This window comes from Ipomoea triloba, chromosome 4 (assembly GCF_003576645.1).
Source record: "Ipomoea triloba cultivar NCNSP0323 chromosome 4, ASM357664v1".
Taxonomy (NCBI): domain Eukaryota; kingdom Viridiplantae; phylum Streptophyta; class Magnoliopsida; order Solanales; family Convolvulaceae; genus Ipomoea; species Ipomoea triloba.
Genome location: NC_044919.1, coordinates 33556033 through 33577659, shown reverse-complemented (window position 1 = coordinate 33577659; position 21627 = coordinate 33556033). Strand labels below are relative to the sequence as shown.

Below are 21627 nucleotides of genomic sequence, written 5' to 3'. Positions count from 1 at the left end.
CCCCCCCCCCAGTGAGGGGAATGACCCCTATTTATACAAAGTGGATTCACTATGCACATGGTGTCTGATATGCAAGTGGAGGGCATATGGGCTGTCACTCCGCAAAATGCGCATCGGTTTGCTCGAAGTGGTTGAGTTACTCGAGGTGATGAAAACACGGATCCCTTGTTCCCGAAAAGTTGTCGGTCGTCACATCAAGCAACTGTTGCGCTCGTGAGCCTCCAATCCACAAGGTGTGTTGCTTCCGATCATGCGGCCGACGGACCGGGTGACCGTTGACGGACAGGTTGGGTGACCGACGGACAGGTGATTTACGGACCGACTAATACATGTGCATATTTACCCATCACAAGTCCCCCACTTCTTGAATCTGCGAGAGTCGTCAGGTTCGAGAAGTAGAATGTGCTCCAGGCGGCTAACTTGTTGCGAGCTAAGTCTCCCTGGCTTGAATGCCTTGATAATCCGTGATGAACCCCTCAAGTTTGATTTGAGCAGGAGGGGCGTGATTTACGCGGGTTGCCTCGTTAAAAACNGGAGGGGCGTGATTTACGCGGGTTGCCTCGTTAAAAACCTTAAACTAAGAAAAACCCTATGGGAAAAAACCTAGCTAAGGGAAAAAGAGTACAACCAAAAGCATAATCATTAAAGACGGATTTGTCTTGTTTGTTTCCGATCGTCGAGCAATGGATCGTTTAGCGGATTTTGTTCACATCTTTTCCATGGTTTGGAGATGGGTCTTCCCTTGGTGATNGCAGGTTGATCGGCATCCACAAGTGCTTCGCTCGTCGGTGCAGGTTGTGCTTGGTTGGCTGGTACAGGTTGATCGGCATCCACAAGTGTTTCGCTCATCGGTGCGGGTTGTGCTTGGTTGGCTGGTGCAGGTTGATCGGCATCCGCAAGTGTTTCGCTCGTAGGTGCAGGTTGTGCTTGGTTGGCTGGTGTAGGTTGCTTGACTCCCAAGGTGTTGGTCGACTAATCAACCATCTTGCAAATTCCTTGACATAAGATAATATTCAAGCTTCTCTATGCTTTCTTGCAGTTTTTCAAGTAGTACATTCTCTTATCTCTTCAAGCTTCTCTATGCTTTCTTGCAATTTCTCAAGTAGTATATTCTTCCATCCAACTCTCGCTGCNGGTGCGGGTTGTGCTTGGTTGGCTGGTGCAGGTTGATCGGCATCCGCAAGTGTTTCGCTCGTAGGTGCAGGTTGTGCTTGGTTGGCTGGTGTAGGTTGCTTGACTCCCAAGGTGTTGGTCGACTAATCAACCTCTATGCTTTCTTGCAGTTTTTCAAGTAGTACATTCTCTTATCTCTTCAAGCTTCTCTATGCTTTCTTGCAATTTCTCAAGTAGTATATTCTTCCATCCACCTCTCGCTGCTAACAAACTTGCACAACTTGGCTGCTCTGATGGTTACATTTACTCGTGCATGTCGAACAAAACCCTAAACGAAGATTCGTGCAGGTTGAACAAAACCCCAAACGAAGATTCGTGCAGGTCAAACAAAACCCCAAACGGAGATCCGTGCAGGTCNCTCTATGCTTTCTTGCAGTTTTTCAAGTAGTACATTCTCTTATCTCTTCAAGCTTCTCTATGCTTTCTTGCAATTTCTCAAGTAGTATATTCTTCCATCCACCTCTCGCTGCTAACAAACTTGCACAACTTGGCTGCTCTGATGGTTACATTTACTCGTGCATGTCGAACAAAACCCTAAACGAAGATTCGTGCAGGTTGAACAAAACCCCAAACGAAGATTCGTGCAGGTCAAACAAAACCCCAAACGGAGATCCGTGCAGGTCGAATCATAACCCCAAACGTGCAGGTCGAACACAACCCCAAACGAAGATTCGTGCAGGTCGAACAAAACCCCAAACGAAATATTCGTGCAGGTCGAGCATAACCCCAAACGCGCAGGTCGAACAAAACCCCAAACGGATCCGTGCAGGTCGAATAAAACCCCAAACGGAGATCCGTGCAGGTCGAATCATAACCCCAAACGTGCAGGTCGAACACAACCCCAAACGAAGATTCGTGCAGGTCGAACAAAACCCCAAACGAAATATTCGTGCAGGTCGAGCATAACCCCAAACGTGCAGGTCGAACAAAACCCCAAACGGATCCGTGCAGGTCGAATAAAACCCCAAACGGATATCCGTGCAGGTCGAATAAAACCCCAAACGTGCAGGTCGAACACAACCCCAAACGAAGATTCGTGCAGGTCGAACAAAACCCCAAACGAAAATTCGTGCAGGTCGAACATAACCCCAAACGTGCAGGTCGAACAAAACCCCAAACGGAGATCCGTGCAGGTCGAACAAAACCCCAAACGGAGATCCGTGCAGGTCGAATAAAACCCCAAACGAAAATTCGTGCAGGTCGAACACAACCCCAAACGAAAATTCGTGCAGGTCGAAAAAAACTCCAAACTAAGAAGTCTAAGACTTGTAGGATCCCATGGTCAGACAGCTGTCCCACTCTTCCATGCATCTTGGTAGTCCACCCGACCAGCTGAGCCTTTCGTTCCGCTTGTAGTGCGTTCTTTGAGCCGCTTCTTTGTAATCATTCGTGATGTTTGTCGATCATGGTTACCTCGAACCCCCAATCGGAATTTAGCACTCTTTCGAATTCGATCGAAAACACTTCTACGTTGTATGATGTCATCCTGTCGATGCTTTTTATGTTCTTCTCGATCTAGTCTTTGCGTACGATTCGCCAATCGAACTTCCTCTTGGTTGCTCCCTTGAGGTTGTGGATGCGACTATTGTACATGGAAAAGTTGAGGCATTTGTTGTTGAGCGATAGGACTCTGAGGGTTCGTCATCATTCGGGGGGTGGGTGTCGTAACATAGTACCCAAGAGTTCCCAGCCCTGGTTGACATATCGGTGTGGACCCATGTTGCGGTGCTCCTTGTATTTGATTCCCTCCCAATATTCCTGGTGTTGAGGTCAACGTTTGGCCTACTGGTAGCAACATGGCACATGTAATTGTCATTTGAAAGTTTGTTTGTCCAGCATGTAGGCCTTCGCTCGAACCAAGCGGTTGGGTTGGTTGTATGTTTTTTCTTGACGGATTGGACGTGAGCTCGTTGTTCAAGTTCCTTGACCGATCTAATTGTTGACGTAGATCGTCCTCTAGAAATGCTTTAGTCATCCGACGGGTTGAATTTCTCTTTCGCATGTGACTTCGGCTACGATTTCTCCGGTTGTTCGTCATTTCAAGATGGATAATAGTGTGAAGAAAGAAAAGATAACGGGATAGAACAGAGTGACTCGTTCAATCCCCACAGACGGCGCCAATGATAGCGTAAATGTAAACGGGGTCTACGATTACGCTACGGATACGTGTGTTACGGGTGGTGAGGAATGTCGTTCGGCCGGTCAGACGGTCGGTCTACCGGTCAACGACTGAGCGGTTCGAAGCTATATCGCTCTACGTATGACGAACAGTAATAAAGAGTAAGCAGGAGAAAGACAATCGGCAAATCGCAAGTGTATTAGTGTAGTACTGATGAGTTCTTCCTCCTTTTCCAGTGAGGGGAATGACCCCTATTTATACAAAGTGGATTCACTATGCACATGGTGTCTGATATGCAAGTGGAGGGCATATGGGCTGTCACTCCGCAAAATGCGCATCGGTTTGCTCGAAGTGGTTGAGTTACTCGAGGTGATGAAAACACGGATCCCTTGTTCCCGAAAAGTTGTCGGTCGTCACATCAAGCAACTGTTGCGCTCGTGAGCCTCCAATCCACAAGGTGTGTTGCTTCCGATCATGCGGCCGACGGACCGGGTGACCGTTGACGGACAGGTTGGGTGACCGACGGACAGGTGATTTACGGACCGACTAATACATGTGCATATTTACCCATCAGATAGTATACTTAAAAATAAATCTTTAATGCACTAAAAATAAAGGGAAAATGGTCAAATAAGACCTCGAACTTTACCTAAGAAGTCAATTATACCTCTAAACTTTTTGAAGTAGCAATTAAACTCATCAACATTATATTTTGGTGTAATAAATTTCAAAAACCCAGTTCTGATCAAAATTTCGGCGATATTTCCAACACTAAAATCACCGGAAGAGGGGGCAACCACTAGGTTCTTCGATGAGAGAAAGCAACCCACGGGTTGCCTTCTCCGGTCTTTTCCTTCGGTGATTCATCCGAGACTGTTCTACCGTCGCCGGTGACTTTAGTGCTGGAAATACAATGCACAAACATTCATATTAATTTGTGTCTTGTATTGTGAAGTTTTGTGCCTATGAACACAAATTATATACCTAAATCATATTTGAAAAATAAGTAAATATATACCGTGTATGTATCTTGTATTGTGATTTTTTGTGTCTTGTATTATGAAATTCTGTGCCTTACGAGTATTAATTTTATTCCTCGTTGTTTTGATCCAAGGTCCACAATGCTATATGGACCCTGGTCCATGACATAAATTGCCCCAAATGTGGGCTTTCTTAATCGAGAGGTCAATTAGGATGAGGTCCAAAAATTTAACGGCGTTAATGGACTACTTCGAAAGCGTAAATAAGAATTGGGCTATGAGGAAGGCCCAAATAAACTGAATGAAAACAATGTTCCAACAGAACATCTTCTTCCCCAATCTCCGAGAAATCTGAATGTCACTCCACAAGCTCCTTCAAAACCTCAACACTGTCAAAAGATGTCGTAATCTCCCAAACTTCTCCGTACATCACAACAGAGCCAAGATAGGAGACGCCATCATCAACACAGTCTTAAGCGCCCACCATACCCCCACCCTCCTCTCCAAGCTCACCCCTAATCTTGTCCACCTTATTATCTCCGACCCGCATCTCAAGGCTCCCAAGTGCATTGAATTCTTGGGTTTCCTCATAAAAAACCAATCTTTGGTGTCCTTTGATCTCAATTTTGATGCCCATTTGACTCTTGTCTGCAGGCTAGCGAAAGCCCAAGAGTTTGCGGATGCTGAGGCACTTTTGGGTGCCCTTTCAAGTCTTGAGAATTTCAGGTATACCGTTTTAGCTTCTTTCGTTGATAGCCATGATGTTTCGTTGAGAATTGCTTCGAAAGTGTTTAATTGGTTGCTTAAAGCTTACTCTGATAATCGAGAATTTGGGAAGGCTTTGGAGATATTTGATTATATGAGAAATAATGGTATTGAGATCAATGAGAGGACTTGTACTGTTCATTTGATTGAGCTTATGAAATGTGATCAGTGTAGTTTGGGACTGAAATTCTTTTACTGGATGGTTGAGTCAGGGATTGAGGTTTCTGTGTATTCTTTGACAGTGGTGGTGGATGGATTGTGTAAATGTGGGGAAGTAAAGAGGGCTAGAGAGGTTGTGGAGGAGATGGGTAGTAAAGGGATAAAACCAAATATTATTACCTTTAATACACTAGTGGATGCATGCACTAAGAGATGGAATTTTGAAGAACTGTATAACGTATTGGTGTTGATGCAGTGCGAAGGCGTGGAATTTATCCACGACACATATGGGTTCTTGATTGATGGGTTTTCGAGTAGTGGGAGAATGGAAGATGCCGAGAGAATGATTTGGGAGATGCATGATAAGGGCTTTAAGGCGGATACTTATTTATATAATTTAGTTATAAACGGGTATTGTAGATTGGGTAACGTGGAAAAGGCATTTTCTTTAGTTTCTGTGATGGACGAGAGAAACATTTGTTTGAACATGGATACGTATTGGTGTTTGTTTAGTGGACTTTGTAAGGTTGGCCAGTTTGATGTGGTCAATGAACTTGTAGACGTAATGCAGAGCAAGGGATTTGAGTTGGACCAAGTTATGTTAGACACCTTAATTGACCGTTATTTGGAGGAGGGAGTGATCGAGGAAGCAGCTAGTTTGCTAGATTTTATGGAGAAGAAAGGGTTTGTTCCTGATTTGTGTGTGTATGAGAAGGTGATTGGTGGCTTGTGTAAGTTGAACCGAACTGAAGAAGCAAGATCAAAACTAACCACTCTAATCAAAAGGGGTGTCTCCAAAGGGGAGTTAAGCTCTATTCCACTGGCTAACTTAACAAGAAACTTAGCACTTGAAGAGCTGGTTTTCATTAATGAAAGAAAGGATTTTGGCTGTTCTTCTGATCTAAGAAGTATAGTAGGCAATGGACTCCCCGAGGAAGCTCATGTATATAAAGATGAGATACAAATTGAGGGAGTTGATGATGAAAATGTAGGTGTGGACATTGCAAATGAAGTTGGCTAGGGGACAGATGATGTGCTTTGCAGAATGATCATGGAATGAAGAATCGAAAAGAAGCTGACCAGTTTCCGAACAAAAGGTTTTTGGGCACGGATGTTTGTATGGTTGATTATGTGGCGAATATAAAGTGGGTGGAAATCAACACTCTTCTGCATAGTCAATACTAAATCTTTCAGCTGCAGGTGGAGCTTGATGCTTATAGAAAGGTTGTTTAGAAGCGCTGAGGAAGCCTGATATTCAACAAAACAAAGTTGGGTTTGATATTGACTCGTTACAATGTTTTGGGATTCATTTTCTGGGCTAAGAGAAAAAAATTATTCATGTGATAGTTAAGTTGAAGATGGGTAATAGGAATCAAACATTCAAACATGTTTGGCAGGGAGGCAACAGATGTGTTGGTTGCTTGGCTAATCTATCAATCCACACAGGAAGGAATGACTAAAATAGATATGGCAAGGAAAAAACTGAGGGAAGACCACCTAAAGAATGTTTCATAGGAGGAAGCCAGCAGAGGTGCAGATGTTGAAAGAGGCTTTGGACTGGTGGAGAAATTACATTTGAGTGCTGGTGTTATCTTCTAAGGGCATGCCATTGCATATTATGGTCCATTTTAGATAAAGCAATTTCTGATTAATTTAGGGATAAATTTTGTTATAATTTTTCTTTTCCTATATATATATTGGATGACAGATTAGTTGGAAGTATAAAATACACATCCTAATGAATGATCGAAATTGAAAATAAATTACATAACTTTAACAATCGTTTTTGAGATCACTGAGCGTGCACCAGTTACAAAGAGTAACACTACTGGATGCACTGCTATCCTAAAAACTAAAAAGAAAGAGGTTATACCCATTTCAGATTTCTCTAGCCGCCAAGAAAAGTTAAGGAATAATAGGAAAAAGCAAAAGAAAAAATATAAAATGAGCAACATATTTAAAAGGAGTAAAGGAAAATACTTAAGGGGAAAAACTGAGAAGACCTTTGCAACACTCTCAAACGTTTCCCATGCTCTGAGAACGTCTTATGCTTCTGCTATTGCCCAGGAAAGAAGAATAGCAGAGCTGTGATGGTCCCACACTTGCTTCACCTTCGCTTCTGAAGAACAGGCCAAGCTTTTGTTGGTAGATTTCATCAAAGTTGATAGCTTCCTCAGATATCAAGTCCCCTGACACCGGTACAACCTTATTACTCAACTCAAACTTATTCATGGATTCTTCATCATCATCAGAACAGTAACCACTCTGTTGAGTATCCTGCATAGCAAGATCATCATACTCCTCGTCTGATTTGGTAGACTCCTCATCCACTGACCCTTCCGACTGAAGCAAAATAAAATAAAATAAAATGAGCACCCACAACAACAATAGTAATAACAGGCTAACAGCTCAATTTAGTAAAATCAAAATCTTGAAAACTGCTATCCAAAATGTGTAAGAATCAAACTTGTGATATATCAAATATAATTGGTGCCACAACCACAGAATGCTTGCTCCATATGTATCATTCCATATAGAAGTAGAAGGTAATCAAGGTATCCATGGTTCACCACTACATTCTTTTTAGTGGAACTGAGATTGTCATGGGAATATAAATGAATAAATAAATAAATCTACTTATGCAGGGCTACTTGCCAACTCAACAATAAAGAACTCCAAAGCATCTGATATTGAATTAACACATTTAAGGGGTTCTTGGTTTAGCCTAGTGGTAGGCTAAGCCCTCTTAGGCATTTTGCCTAGGTCTGAATCCCATCTTTCCCATCACCTTAAATGTTCCCAAAAATGGAAAAGAGAATGACCAATGCGCGCATGCATACATACCTCTTCATGATTATGTTTGAAATCCTCCCCAAAGTCCTCATCACTGTCTATTTCAGGTAGCTCATCAATCTCTTCATCACTACCATGCACAGATTGTTCCTCTTTGAGCTGTAAGAAGGAAAATACATGAGAACCACAGAAACTAAATCTATGTAGTATTTTACTTAATAGAAGCACAAAATGGCAAAATGACAGGCAAATGAACCTCAATGACTACATACTAACTAGAAGTTTCAAAGTAGATACGGTTGGCACACATTATACACATTTATGTGTGTGTGTGTTTAAGTCAAACTGACCTCCTTGGAAGGTCCTTCACAGAACCTTGGTGAACTGCAACAGGATGAATGATACCTACTGCAATTGTCTGTCAGCTCCCCCCTTGATTCGTCCACACTACTAGCACGGCTTGTACAACCAGTATCACTCAGCCAATCTCTGATCCCAAAGTAGCCAAACTGCAGATTGATAGGCTCAGACTTCCGAATTTGCAATGGTCCATATATACCCCTTATCCCAGTCTTAATGGAATGGTCCATAACAGGTTTGCCGTTGATATCTAATGAGTATACTGGCCAAGCCTTTGCTACAGATCCATCATTATTGAGAAGAGCCATCAAATGCCTAGAAGAATCATTTCTTTGAAGCATTTGAAGCATACCTTTAGAGCTCAAGGAATAAGTAGCACGGTAATTCCGGTATTCCTCATTAATAACAGAAACTGTGTTTGTGGTGGGATCATAAAGCTTCTCTCCTGCCTCATGCCTCCTCTGTAAGCAACTGAATGTTGTGGCATGAATAGCTGCCACACTTCTATCAACATTAGTGTTGTTAACCTTCGGCACCAGATGCTTGTCAGCACGATTGCAGAGATATTCTTGTATTGTCCTGATGTTTCGTATATATTTAACATACTTATTTTTAGCTGGATCTAGTGTCATGTATTTTGCACGGACTGCAAACCGTTCCAAATGCTTTTCTTCATTTGCAATATAAATCATGAAAGGTATTATTGAAGGATGTTTTTTCATTAGTCCCATCTGCAAGGTAAAACAGAGTTTGTAATCAAATCCATAAGAATAGCACACTAGAAGCACGGAGAACTTTCAGGCATAAGATTAGATGTAAAATTCATACCACGAAATTAAGGCTCAAATGAACACCCTCAACAACAACTGATTCTTTACGCTCTTCCCATGTAGTGATTAATCTGTCAAGACTATCAATAACCATCTCACTTTGAGCCTTAAATCCTTCAATTGCCATTTGTTTTGGACTGATCAAATTGAAAGTACTAGCATTCCCCTCTTGAGGATATTTTCCAATTGTCATATGATTAGCAGCAGAATCCTTTTGCGGCACTGGGGTAGAATACCCAGCTTTCTTTGCTTTTCTCTTAGCCTTTGCCTCAGCAACTGCTAATGGATCTAAATGCTCCCCAGCATGGTAAGTTGAAGCCCAAAGCAGAGGGTTTTCCTTTTCATCCACAAAGCTCCTCATCATATGTCTAATGGAGTCAGTGGATATAACAGTTGTGATTCCCAACCTGCTGCCCTGTAGAGATTATTCAACAACAAAGTTAATAATATAACTGAAACAAAGAGAGGACAATAAATTGTATCAACTAATATACTGCACTTGAGATCTCAAAGTACAGCCCAGAAACCATGCTGCAAGGAAAAACAAGGTGCAGTTCTGCATGTTTATAACTGCAATATACAGACACCTGGCAAAAGGTTGGGAAATGGACTAACAAATAATTCATTTTCATCAGTAATTAAAACAATATAGATACTTTAAACTCTAGTAATATCTTGGTTGGTTATTTTTAACATTTATATATGTATATAAACAGATCAAAATTTGGTAAGAAAACCATGCACAGCAGACTAAAGGCATCAAGTGGTTTAACAGTCAGCAAAGCATAGCAAGTTACAGTAATATAATTAATAATAACAATTCAAAATGCCAACCCGCCTTCAAAGAAGAGCAATTTAAAAATAAGAGAAATACAAAAGTGAATAAAATCTAGTTCCTTGAGAATAAATGGTACAATCATATTACCAGCAATGCAGACAAAGTAGATTTTCCACAGCCACTTGTCCCACAAAGTAGCACAGTTATGGATTCCTTTCTTTCTCGTAACCTGAAGAATGTTGTTGAAAAAAACTAATAACTACCATTGAAATACCTATAAATGAAGAAAGAATGAATGGAGAAAAAACAGATTCCATATCACTGGTTCATAATCATAAGTCAATAAATATAGTTAATTACCCAAAAGGCCACAACAACAATAAGGAATAAATTTTTTATAAAAACTAAAAAGTGCCATGCCAAGATTGCTGGCAACCAAATCAATATGAGACTGGCACCAACTGTAACTAACCAAAAATCATAGTACTGGCCACTCATGGTAATCTAGATGTGTTGTTTTGGTGCATGTAGGATCAACCTGATCTAGCATTAATTTTTCTCATTTATTTGATACACAAAACTAATGGAACACAAAAGAAACAGAAACTCTTAGATATAGCAATAATCACATGCATGTATCATAATTATGGAAATTATCTAAATGTGCATCATCAACTAGCTTACCTGCAAGCTATAGTAAGATCAGCCCTCTGATTGAGGCCCACATAATTATATTCAGCCAGAGCATCGCATACAACATCTAGAAAAGTGTGTCTTCTAACTACCACAGTCGTGCGCTTTTTATATAACTCAAATGGTATGCTCTTGCTTCTATAATCTTGTTTATCCAAGCTTGCAGCAAAATAATTATAATCCTCTTCCTGATGATATGTATTTAGGTTATCCTGCTCTAATGTCTCTGTACACACTGAAACTGAACTTTCGCCAGCACATACATTCCTAATCTTCTCGAACGCCCTTCGGCTGATCTGATCAGAAAAATAATTCAGTAAAATAGTAAAACAAAAATACAAAATAAATAAATAAGTACTTTATAGAAGGAAGTGAAATTATAGAGCAACAGATACATAGTATGGTAGGAAAAAAAAAAAAGAAAAAAAAAGAAAGATAAATCTAGTCATTCTTATAACAAAGATAGAAACAAAAATTAAGTATAGAGGCTTACTTTTAGATTATGTTATATTTATATTCACCATATATGTGAATATCAACTCCATACATGGAGTGGATAAAGTGCCCAATTCCATTTATTTTGCTACATCTATACCTATTTGTTCTGATTAATCATTAATCTCAAATAATTTTCTCCCCTCTATGCCTTATAGTTCTAATTACTAAGCGTTTGATGATACCCAATCACTGTTCCGCTTCTAACAAAAGAATCAAATCAACATCAATAATCAATAAAGTTAAAATGGATGGACATCAATCAATATATTAATAAAATCATGAAGGTATCTTTTATTTAGCAGTCCAAAGAAGTAATTGATTGAATAGCAGCAACTCGACAGGCACTTGCTGAGATTTCTAGAAAAGAAAAGTAACCCTATTTTTATGTCCAAACCACACTATGCAATCAATTTAGAAAGTGGAAATTCAATTGAAAAATTAGAAAGCAGTTAATGTGCAATGTGTAACTTGTTTGAAGATCTTATCCAAATGTGCAAGTAGAGATTTTAAATAATAATAATAATAATAATAATAACAATAACAATAAAAACAATAATTGAACATTCAATTCAAACAAAATATGAGTCCAGATATGCCATGTTCTGCAATCTTTTTAAAGAGAAGTAGAGAACCACAGCAAATCAGAGGAGAAATAAAAAGAGCAAAATATCTAGAGGTAGGCATGTGGATAATATCATCCACAAGACTAATGCTTTAAAATGCTAAATTAAATTGTTCAGTATGTTAATGTTACAATTCCAGCAAGAAATACATAAAAGTTAACTTTTATCATAAATCCAGGAAATTATCACATATAAATTTCTAAAAAAGAAAAAGAAAAAACTTCCATCCATGAGGAGATCATTTATTTTTCAAATAAATTACAAACAGAAAAAAAAATGTTTTTTTTTTGTAAAAAATGGATTCACTGTGAATTCTTGGGAGGAAATAACATAAGAATCTGAACTTGACTCTAAAATCACTAATGTAAAGTTGAATAAGCAATAACTAACTTTGCAAAAAATCTGGCACTTCCAGATAACCTTAACTAAATTTGTACAACTTCAATGAAGAGAAGCATTCATGGAAAAGAAATGAACACTGAAGAAATAGTAATGAAGGCAAAGAAGGAATACACTATTGATCCTACTTCTTGAAGAGAGATAGCATTATTAAAAAGACAACTAACACCAGAAAACCAACACATCAAAGCCTAATAAGCTCTTTCTATCATGAGCCCTTGTGGAGTTCTCATAACTAATAGAAACTACAAGGTGCAGTCATCATTTAACAACCATGAATTATAAGGCAAAGCACAAAAGACCAGCAAATGAAAAAACAGATTAAATTAACACTGCTTATCACAGAAAAACAATTTTGAGCTTATTTTTCAAGCAAAAAAATATATATACCTTAAACGCATGTCTGGATTTGCATCCCATGAGCTGCAGAGTACTCTGCAGAACCGAACGAGTATATCGAAAGGCGTCCTTATCTTTCTCTCTAATTTTATCAACATCAGTCTGTTTGCCTCCCTCTCTCCTCCCCTCCTCTCCGTCTACCACCACTATGTACAACAGCTTCGTCACCTCCACCGCCATTCTGTATCGCAATTCAAAATCAAAAAACGAAGAACGGAACAAAAAAAAACACAGAAACAAAATGCATGCAAATGCAGAAACCTCGAAATCCTAATCAGAAATTAAAAAAACCAGAGGAATCGTAAAAACACATTTATAATGCAGGTGATCAGGAATCGAAATTGAACCTGAGGAGAACGATACGTGATTCTCAGGACAGGAATCCGATATGCTAGGGTTTAGAAAGAGGAGCGGAGCGACACGAAAGAAGCGAGCAGAGGAAAGCTTTGACAGGAGATCGTCATATCCAGTCTCTGCTCCCACGCATCCTAGTCGGAGTGCCTCCAGCCAGAGTCTCTCCCTTTCTCTTTCTTTCTCTATATAAATAAACGAATCACCAGGACGCGCACTTTCCATATACAACCGCTTCTCTGTCCCCGCGACTCCTGCTCATTGACGGATTTACCCACGGATTTCCTTTAAATATCAATCACATCCCCTACCCCTACCCCTAACTTCAGTCAAATAATATGTTCTTTGAAATTTGAATTACATAAAAGATACGAAAGTAGTAATTTTATTATTTTCTTATCTAAAAAAAATTATATAAACTTTTCAAAATATACTATTTTTTAGCTCTTGTCTACATAGCTAAACAAGCATAAGATAATAATAGGTTACCATTTATTAAGATGGTAAGGAGTCGTTATATTTAGCATGTAAAAATTATGACAAGACAATATAAAATTTAAAATTTTTCCTAATTACTTTTAAACTCATACAATTAATAATGGATGGAATTTTTTTGAAAAGGATTGTTTTCTTATTTTGAAAATATTTCTATAATATTCTAATACAACTAACACAAATTTTCAAAAAGGTTTCAAACCATTTCTAAATTAATCAAAAAAGTTGAAACCACATTTTGGATTCTATGTATATATGTGGCGATTATGGTCACATTAAGTGAGAACACGTGCTCAAGTATGAAAAGATGGTAAATTGTTAGAATGAAATTAAATAATTGGAGATGAGAGTTATGCTACATTTATTATTGTATGACTTTTGTATTAATTCATGGTAGGATAGTGAATATTACATAAGTAATCTTATTGTATGACTTTTGTATTAATTCATGGTAGGATAGTGAATATTACATAAGTAATCTTAATTTTGTATTATGCCAATTCACAAGCAGTTAATGCAAATAAAGAGCTCTTAATTTTAAATCAATCAATATTACATTATATAGTGAATATTACATCAATATTTTAAACGGAGAAAACACCATTTTTCAAGATTGAAATCCAATTATGTATAATGAACAAATTGGTAGGTTATGAACTTATTATTTATTGAGAATATAGAATCGAATAATTATTAACTTATTAAGTATTAATTATTTAATTATTAAAGCGTAAAGACTTAAAATATTAAACAATTTACAATTAATAACACTTAAAATATTTATTATTAAAAAACTATAATAAAAAAAAAATCGGGCGCCTAGCGATATTTGCAACCTTGTAATTTAGACAATAATTATTGTAAGAATCCCTAGATTCATTACCATTCTTAATAAGTTTGACACAATTGTTTTAAGATCCTTACATCAATTTAAATTTCATCTATAATCAGTTATAGTTCTAGAATAAAAGGTACTTATCGATAATTATGTAACCATTTTAAGCATTTAATAATCTTTCTTCCCTTTAGAACGTATCATATAGTCAACATTTTTTTTTTGTGCGCTTGAGGATCAAATGGTCCCAAGATCAGTAGATTCTTCTCGTGACAATTCTTCTAGCGTCTTTTTCCAACAAGGTTATAATTCACTAACAATTAAATTAGTGGACACAAAAAGAACTCATGACATTTCTTTTTATTTTTTTACTCTTTTCTCTATTCTTTCTGCAACTCTTTTATCCTTTAATTTGTAGTAAAAATTAAAATTAATAATATTTATTTTAAGGGTGCGTTTGGTTCGCACATGGGAATCGGAATCGGAATGGGTATCAAATACTTGGTAAGGGTAATGAGTTTTGGTTAAAGTATTTAGCATGTTTGGTAATTGGGTGGAATGAGAATGATTATTAATAGTTTGGGAAGAAATGATGAAGGGAGATGAACAGAGGCGGAGCCAGAAAACTCGACTTGGGGGGGCCAGTGTAGTAGAGAAAAATTTTTGACATTATAATTAACCATACTATATTATTATTTATACCATACATTATTGTAATTACTATTGATAATGATTTTTAATTATATTCTATGTAATAAAGTATGAAATATATAATTATATGAGTACGATTGACACGAGTGCCGATCATTACTTTAGAATTTTTTCACATAACACAAAATATTATAATAATAATAACAACAACAACAACAACAACAATAAGAACAACAACATTTATTTAAATATAAATTGTCAATTTTTATCAAATAAAAAGTTTTGTCAATTATTTTGTCACCAAATATTTTCATAATTAATTGATATTCATTTTACTGATTAACAATATTTCAAATTTTGGGAGATAAAAGACAAAAATCAATATCAGGAATTAAACAATCAATATTAATTTTTGACAATTTCAAAACTAATTATTTAAACAAGCAAATGTACATCTTCAGAGTGTAAATAAATAATTAAAACACACAATAAATCATTAATTAATTAATCAACATAACTAATAAAACTAAAGCATATATCTCAAATTTGGAGATTTTTAAAAATAAAATGGATATTTGATGCCCTCCTCCATTATTAAAATCTTGATAAAAGAAATAAGATAAAAAGAAAATGGTGACTTTAATTATTTGCTTGGTTTACTTCTTTCTATTTAATGAATTTAAACTTTAATATATATATTTTGAGTTCATTTAATATAAACATAATAGATTGTTTTTAAAAAAAATTAGAGGGGAGCCAAAAGTGTATTTTATCCCTACTATATCAATATATACATACATATTTATTAAAATATTTTAAGGTGGGTAGGGGTAGGGTGAGGTGGGGTAGGGGTTGGGGGGGGCCAGGGCCCCCTACCCCATAAGGTGGCTCCGCCCCTGGAGATGAAACCCTTATTTAATAAGGGTATGAGTTTTGCCATTAATGGGGTATTTCAAACCCATAGTAGCATTCACAAAACCTATCAACCAAACACTAACAATCACTTTGGTACCCATACCTTATGTCTAAACCCCCCAACCAAACACACCCATTCCTGCATAGTATGTTCTAAAAAACCTGTCAACCAAACAATAACAATGACTTTGATACCCATTCCTGATAGTTAAACCTATCAACCAAACACACCCATTTTATATAACTCAAATTTAAGATATCTCAAATAACATAGTTACATTTTATCAAGACAAATAAAAAATAAAAAAACCATAGTATCTATCACAAGCTATGTTATAAGAATAATATTAGCGTGTGTATTTAAGATTTCACATCTCGCAAAATGAGACTAATTCAATTGAGTTTCGGTCAGAACTTATTTATTTATAAATTCTTCAGGAGTTTTACTATATATATAACACATAAATTTTAATTTTCATTTTCATGTATGAATCAACGCACTTTTGTAGTATAATTTGGTTGAAGACTTTGAGTGAGAAATCTTATCCTTTTCCCACTGGTTTTCCTAGTAACTTTTGTTGTGTTTTTTTCCTAAATAATAATGCTGGGAAAGAGGACTTTGAAATTTGAATGGGTCGACAACGTTGATTTTGGGACAGATAGACAGAGTAATAATATATTGAGCAAGTCTAGTCCCCATTGCACCGGCGCTTTTCTTAATTCACATAACGACTTTAACTAATTTATAGACTTCACTCTCTAGCACTATGAAAGGGCCCTACCACATAAATGTTCTTATGATCATGACCTTCATATTTTACTCACGATTTTTTTTTTAATTTTCTTTTCTAGGGATCAATTTTACCGTACATTATATTCTCGATTCTTATCAACACCATACTTTTTTTGTTGAACTCGTCAAATATGATATTCCTAATGTGTGTGATTTGGTGGCTATTACACTAAAGTAAAGTTTATCCAGTGTACACCATCGTGTAGTGGGTAAGGTTTTCCGCGTCATTCAAAAAAATCATAAATAAACTATTTTAAATCTTTTATATAAAGATATTTAATATTTATTAATTTAAGAGTAATGTTGCACACTCTTCTTATATTTTTCCTCTAATTTTTTGAGTACATATTTTTCCTCTAATCATTCTCTCTTAACGTGACGTTATATAATTAGTTTTTTTAATATTTTATTACGGAGTACTAACTAAATTTATTTTTTGATTAGTGATGCAATCAGTTAATCCATGAGCACTCAATGAATGAAAGTCACAACACGATGAAAAACTCAAAAGGGAAAACATTTATTTTATTTTCAAATTAGTGTCTATTCATCTGATCTATTGTATTTACGGAGTATAATTTTTTTTTTAAAAAAATTATGTTCATATATATATATATTTTTTCCTTTGTTCACATTGGATGTGATTAATATTTAATAAGCTGTTAGGATATGATTATGACATGTTCCAACTAATTAACCGGTAATTACATAGTATAGTATATATATTATTCTCACGCGGGAGAGATTTCAAATAAAATAAAATAGATATGGTCTTCTTTTCTCTCTGCCCTTTTGTGTAGCGTAAATTACGAAAATACTCTTTGAAATTTAACAAAATTCACACTTGGAAAATTCTGCATACTTCTAATGATTAAAATTTGAAGAAAAAAAAATCTAAACCCCTTAAGTAACATAAAAGTACAATTGAGTCCTATAATAACCTATTTATTAGAATAATGATTTGGTAAATACTTAAACTATTATTATTATATAATTACTACTATTATTATTATTACATAAATATTAGTATTTTGAAAATTATATATTTTTTTGAAGATAGCTAGTCACCTAACAATTGTCTTTAATTTCATACTAGAGTGTCTAAATTTAAATTTTTGAACTAATCGAAGTCAGTCATGATTGCCTTCATTCGTTCCAAATTTTGATGAAAGGCGACTTCATCCTAGAGTGAGAACGTACAAACAGTCATGATTGCAAATTTGCAATCTTGTTGGATTTTTAGAAATTATGGTTGTAATAATATAATATTTTTTAATATAAATGTAATATTTGTTAACTTGTAAAAAGAGTATTGCATTTTCGTTCAAAAAATATTACATATTTGATGTTTATTTTATTTGAGACAATACGTCCTACAAAAAGTTTTATAGTACATAAAAAAAGATTTTCATTTTTTTCTTCGGAGCATTTGTTGGAAGGCATTTTGTAATTATTGAAGGTGGAGAACAAATATAGAAAAGAAGAAAAAGATAAGATATGCATACAGACGCGTAGAGGAGGAAGAGAATATAATATAGTAATTACAGAAGCAGCACGGCACGAAGTTGCGTTCAATTAGGTTTGTTCATTCATATATCTTTCATTGACTCATTCATTCCCAATCTTAGGCTCTTAGCCTCATTAGGTTCATATGCTTTTAGTTTGGTTTGCCATTTTCTTTAAATGATTTGCAACTTCTGGTAAAAGTCATGGCAATCAAGACATTAACTTTAATAAATGGTCATAGTCATATGTGATATTATTTTAAGATAAAACGTCAATATAAACTTACAGATAATTATGATCAGTGATGTTTAGTAAGTTACGTTGTGCCAACACAATCCAAACCCACATGAATTGGGACTAATGTGGGTCATATTATGTTAGTCCAAATTAGAATGTGGGTAAAGACTAATGTGGGTCATATTATGTTAGTCCAAATTAGAATTTGGGTCGCGAGCGCTGGTTCAGCGTTGGACATAATAATCTTGAGTTGTGCTTGGGTTGACCCATGTAGCGAGGTCATGTCAGCTCATGTAGGTCTATCCCACACTGTTATTACTAATTATGACTATTGATGAAAATTCTTCCCAAAAAGTTGAATTCCTAATCCCAAGGGCCCGACAGAGCATGTAAATCCCAGTATTCCACACTGTCGCGGATAAGACTCGATTCTTAGTCTTTCTTTTCAAACTTTACCCCTATGACCAACTAATCAATCTACCCATGCAGGCAAGCTACTGATGAAAATTTCTTACCCTACATTATGAAATAAAAACAATTGTTATAGCATGGACCAAAGTTCACCTTGTATTATGGATCCTAGTCCAAAACTACAGATAGTAAATTATACAATGGATTAAGATGCCAATGACCTCATATGAGGGTCACAGGTTTGAATCTCAGTGTGATATATGTGTGTGTGTATAACAAATTTGATCAAGATAATATTGATAAGAATTAAGATCGTGTAGTGGGAGTTTTGTCTTTTATGAATACAACTGAACATGCCTAATGTTGGGCTAAATTAAAGTCTGCCATGACTAGTACACTGAAAACTCAGAAATACGTAAAATGGAGGCACAAAGGTTAGGCCGAAGTTGTCGATCGACAATCCATATGCTATTAATATGATGGCGGCGAACCACCATGCAATGGGTAATTTAATTCTCTTAAGCTCTTCATCGTTATGGCAATTCAACTTGCATAAACTTAAGCAAAATAGTAAGTCATTATAAGTTGAAAAAGGAAAGTAAAAAAAATGTATGGCTTACCCAACACAATATAAAATATAAATTTATAATTTATTTATCTATTTAAATTTTTAGTTTAGACGAAATGCATCTTTCTATTATATACATATTAAAAATTCAACAGTTATTGATTCAGATTATGTCCCGAATAAAAAAATCATGACGAAAATTAAATCGCATAATCTTCATGTACAATAATCATGTTGCACCTACTCTGTCACTCATTTTGGGCTATATATAGATTTTCTTGTGTTATGACAAATTAAATTTGCACCAAACAATTAAAAAGAAATCCTTAATTTTCAGGAAAAGTTGATAGAAATCATGTTCGCGCACTAATTTAGGCCAACAGATCAAGTTCATGCACTTGGAATGTTACATGAAAGTTGGGCATGCATTTGCAAAGAAAATTCAACCATTTAAAAATAGAAAACAAGTAAACTCACATTTTAATTACTTTTTTTTTTAATTAAAAAGAAGAATAAGAAGAAGAAAAGAATCCCTAACATTAATTTCAAGATGTAAAAGATACAGAAGCTAATTTAAGTTTGAAATTTTGCTTAACAATCGATGAACTCCATTAAAACTAACGGCAAATATGAATCAAGTGAAAAGATTGAGTTCGAATAATCTTCAATAGTGTCTCATGTTTGCATATTATAACGGGGAACATTGTAACAAGTATGCAAGGTTTGCACAATGCAAACACATAGAAGTTAGTTTGTAAAATGAACACTTATAGCTAGTATTTGATGGTGTGCATACTAGACCCTACCTTGTGATTATAGTTGGAAAATGATCGCAAGGAGATAAACCAACCTAAGTTGCATATAGCTAATCAGTTCGAATCAAGAACGTTAATAGGCCGTTCTCACTGATAGTCGAATGCGAAATTTTAGGGTTATCAAGTCAACAGTCCAACCAACTTGATTGGGGCTGTTCCCATGAACTGCTATTTTAATTGCGAGCTAGGCTGGAGGTTTGAAGTTAAAGAATTTTGGGTCATACTTTTTTTTGAATAAGAGTCAAAATTTTTTGGGTACAATTCATGTCGAATCCAAACTAGTTTCACAATAACAAAAATATAAGACGTATATATTTAAAAAACCAAAAAAAAAAATAAAAATGATGTGACTATTAAAGTACCAGATACCAAATCGCAAAAAGTCCTAATATAAAATGAATAATAAATAAATAACTTTAAAAAAGAAGTCCATTAATGAGATTCCGCGATAAGTGATTGCCACTTGCCCTAAACTTCTGCTCATTTCCAGCAATTAAGCCTATTAGCGTAGTGTTTCATTATGGAAAAACCCCATTTTAACTTTTTTGGAATGTCAAAATTAGGCATTTGCTCAACGGTTAAGAGCGGAAATTATATGTTTGTGAATAGATTATATTCTTTTTTGGCATCTGATCCCCATGATCCCGAGTTAAAATCACCAACCAATAAGCCGTCCATTTATTCTTTTAATTTGATCAAATATTGAAAAAGAATATTATATTTTTTATATCACTTTGTTTTCACACGTAATTAGACCTGCGTCATCAATCTTTGTATATTCACTAATTATTCGTAAATTAATTGACTCGTTATAAAGTAATCAGATAACGAAAATATTTTACTTTTTGTTTATGAGTTATAAACTTATAAGTACTTTGTAATACATAGTGAATTTAGCCTCTGGATTATGAATTATGAGTGAACCCATTAATAATTCTTTGAAGTTTTTTCTTCTTTTTTTTTTTAAAAAAAAAATAATAATAAGTCAGAGGTGTCTAAAACAACTTCAAATAAAAATAAAATTAAAAATAAAAATGGTTTGTGTTGTTTAAGGTGATGATGATGATCTATAAAAAGGCATGTGAGACGTAGGAATTGAATGAAGTTGATCGCTTTTGCCGTTCACACACATTATTTTAGTTTTCGTTGAAAAATTGTGAGTTTAGACTATATAAATATATTGTATTGGTGGAAGATAATGATGAGGTCCCTAGAATGGACCATGCATATATAACGAAGGAGAATCTAATGAAAAGACTATATGACGGCTGTCCTGTATTTTAATTTGCATCGTATCAAACCAGCTGCTACCTATAATGAGATGCATGGAACATTTATGCATGCCTCCTCAATTATAAAAGCATCCTGCCTCATCAGCTATGATTTTACATAATTTTTAAAGTGCTATTAGAAAAGAGAGAAGAGAAAAAAAAAAAAAGGAAAAAAAGACTAACAACAATTTTTATTTTTTTAAAAAAGAA

The 21627-nt window shown here is 35.5% G+C and overlaps 2 protein-coding genes across 2 annotated transcripts; one reads left to right on the top strand and one right to left on the bottom strand.

The window, feature by feature from the left end:
- Positions 1-4627: 4627 nt before the first annotated feature.
- On the top strand, positions 4628-6217 carry LOC116016192 (pentatricopeptide repeat-containing protein At2g28050). The gene has a single exon (XM_031256354.1). It carries the CDS (start codon positions 4628-4630, stop codon positions 6215-6217), a length of 1590 nt encoding a protein of 529 aa, XP_031112214.1.
- Positions 6218-6929: 712 nt separating this feature from the next.
- Positions 6930-13109, bottom strand: LOC116016639 (P-loop NTPase domain-containing protein LPA1 homolog 1). The gene is made up of 8 exons (XM_031256995.1): positions 12917-13109; positions 12561-12750; positions 10642-10946; positions 10105-10186; positions 9178-9594; positions 8340-9080; positions 8041-8148; positions 6930-7539 (listed from the first exon to the last, which is right to left on the bottom strand). The coding sequence occupies exons 2-8, from the start codon at positions 12747-12749 to the stop codon at positions 7213-7215; spliced, it is 2169 nt and encodes a 722-aa protein (XP_031112855.1). The 5' UTR covers position 12750; positions 12917-13109; the 3' UTR covers positions 6930-7212.
- Positions 13110-21627: the final 8518 nt, after the last annotated feature.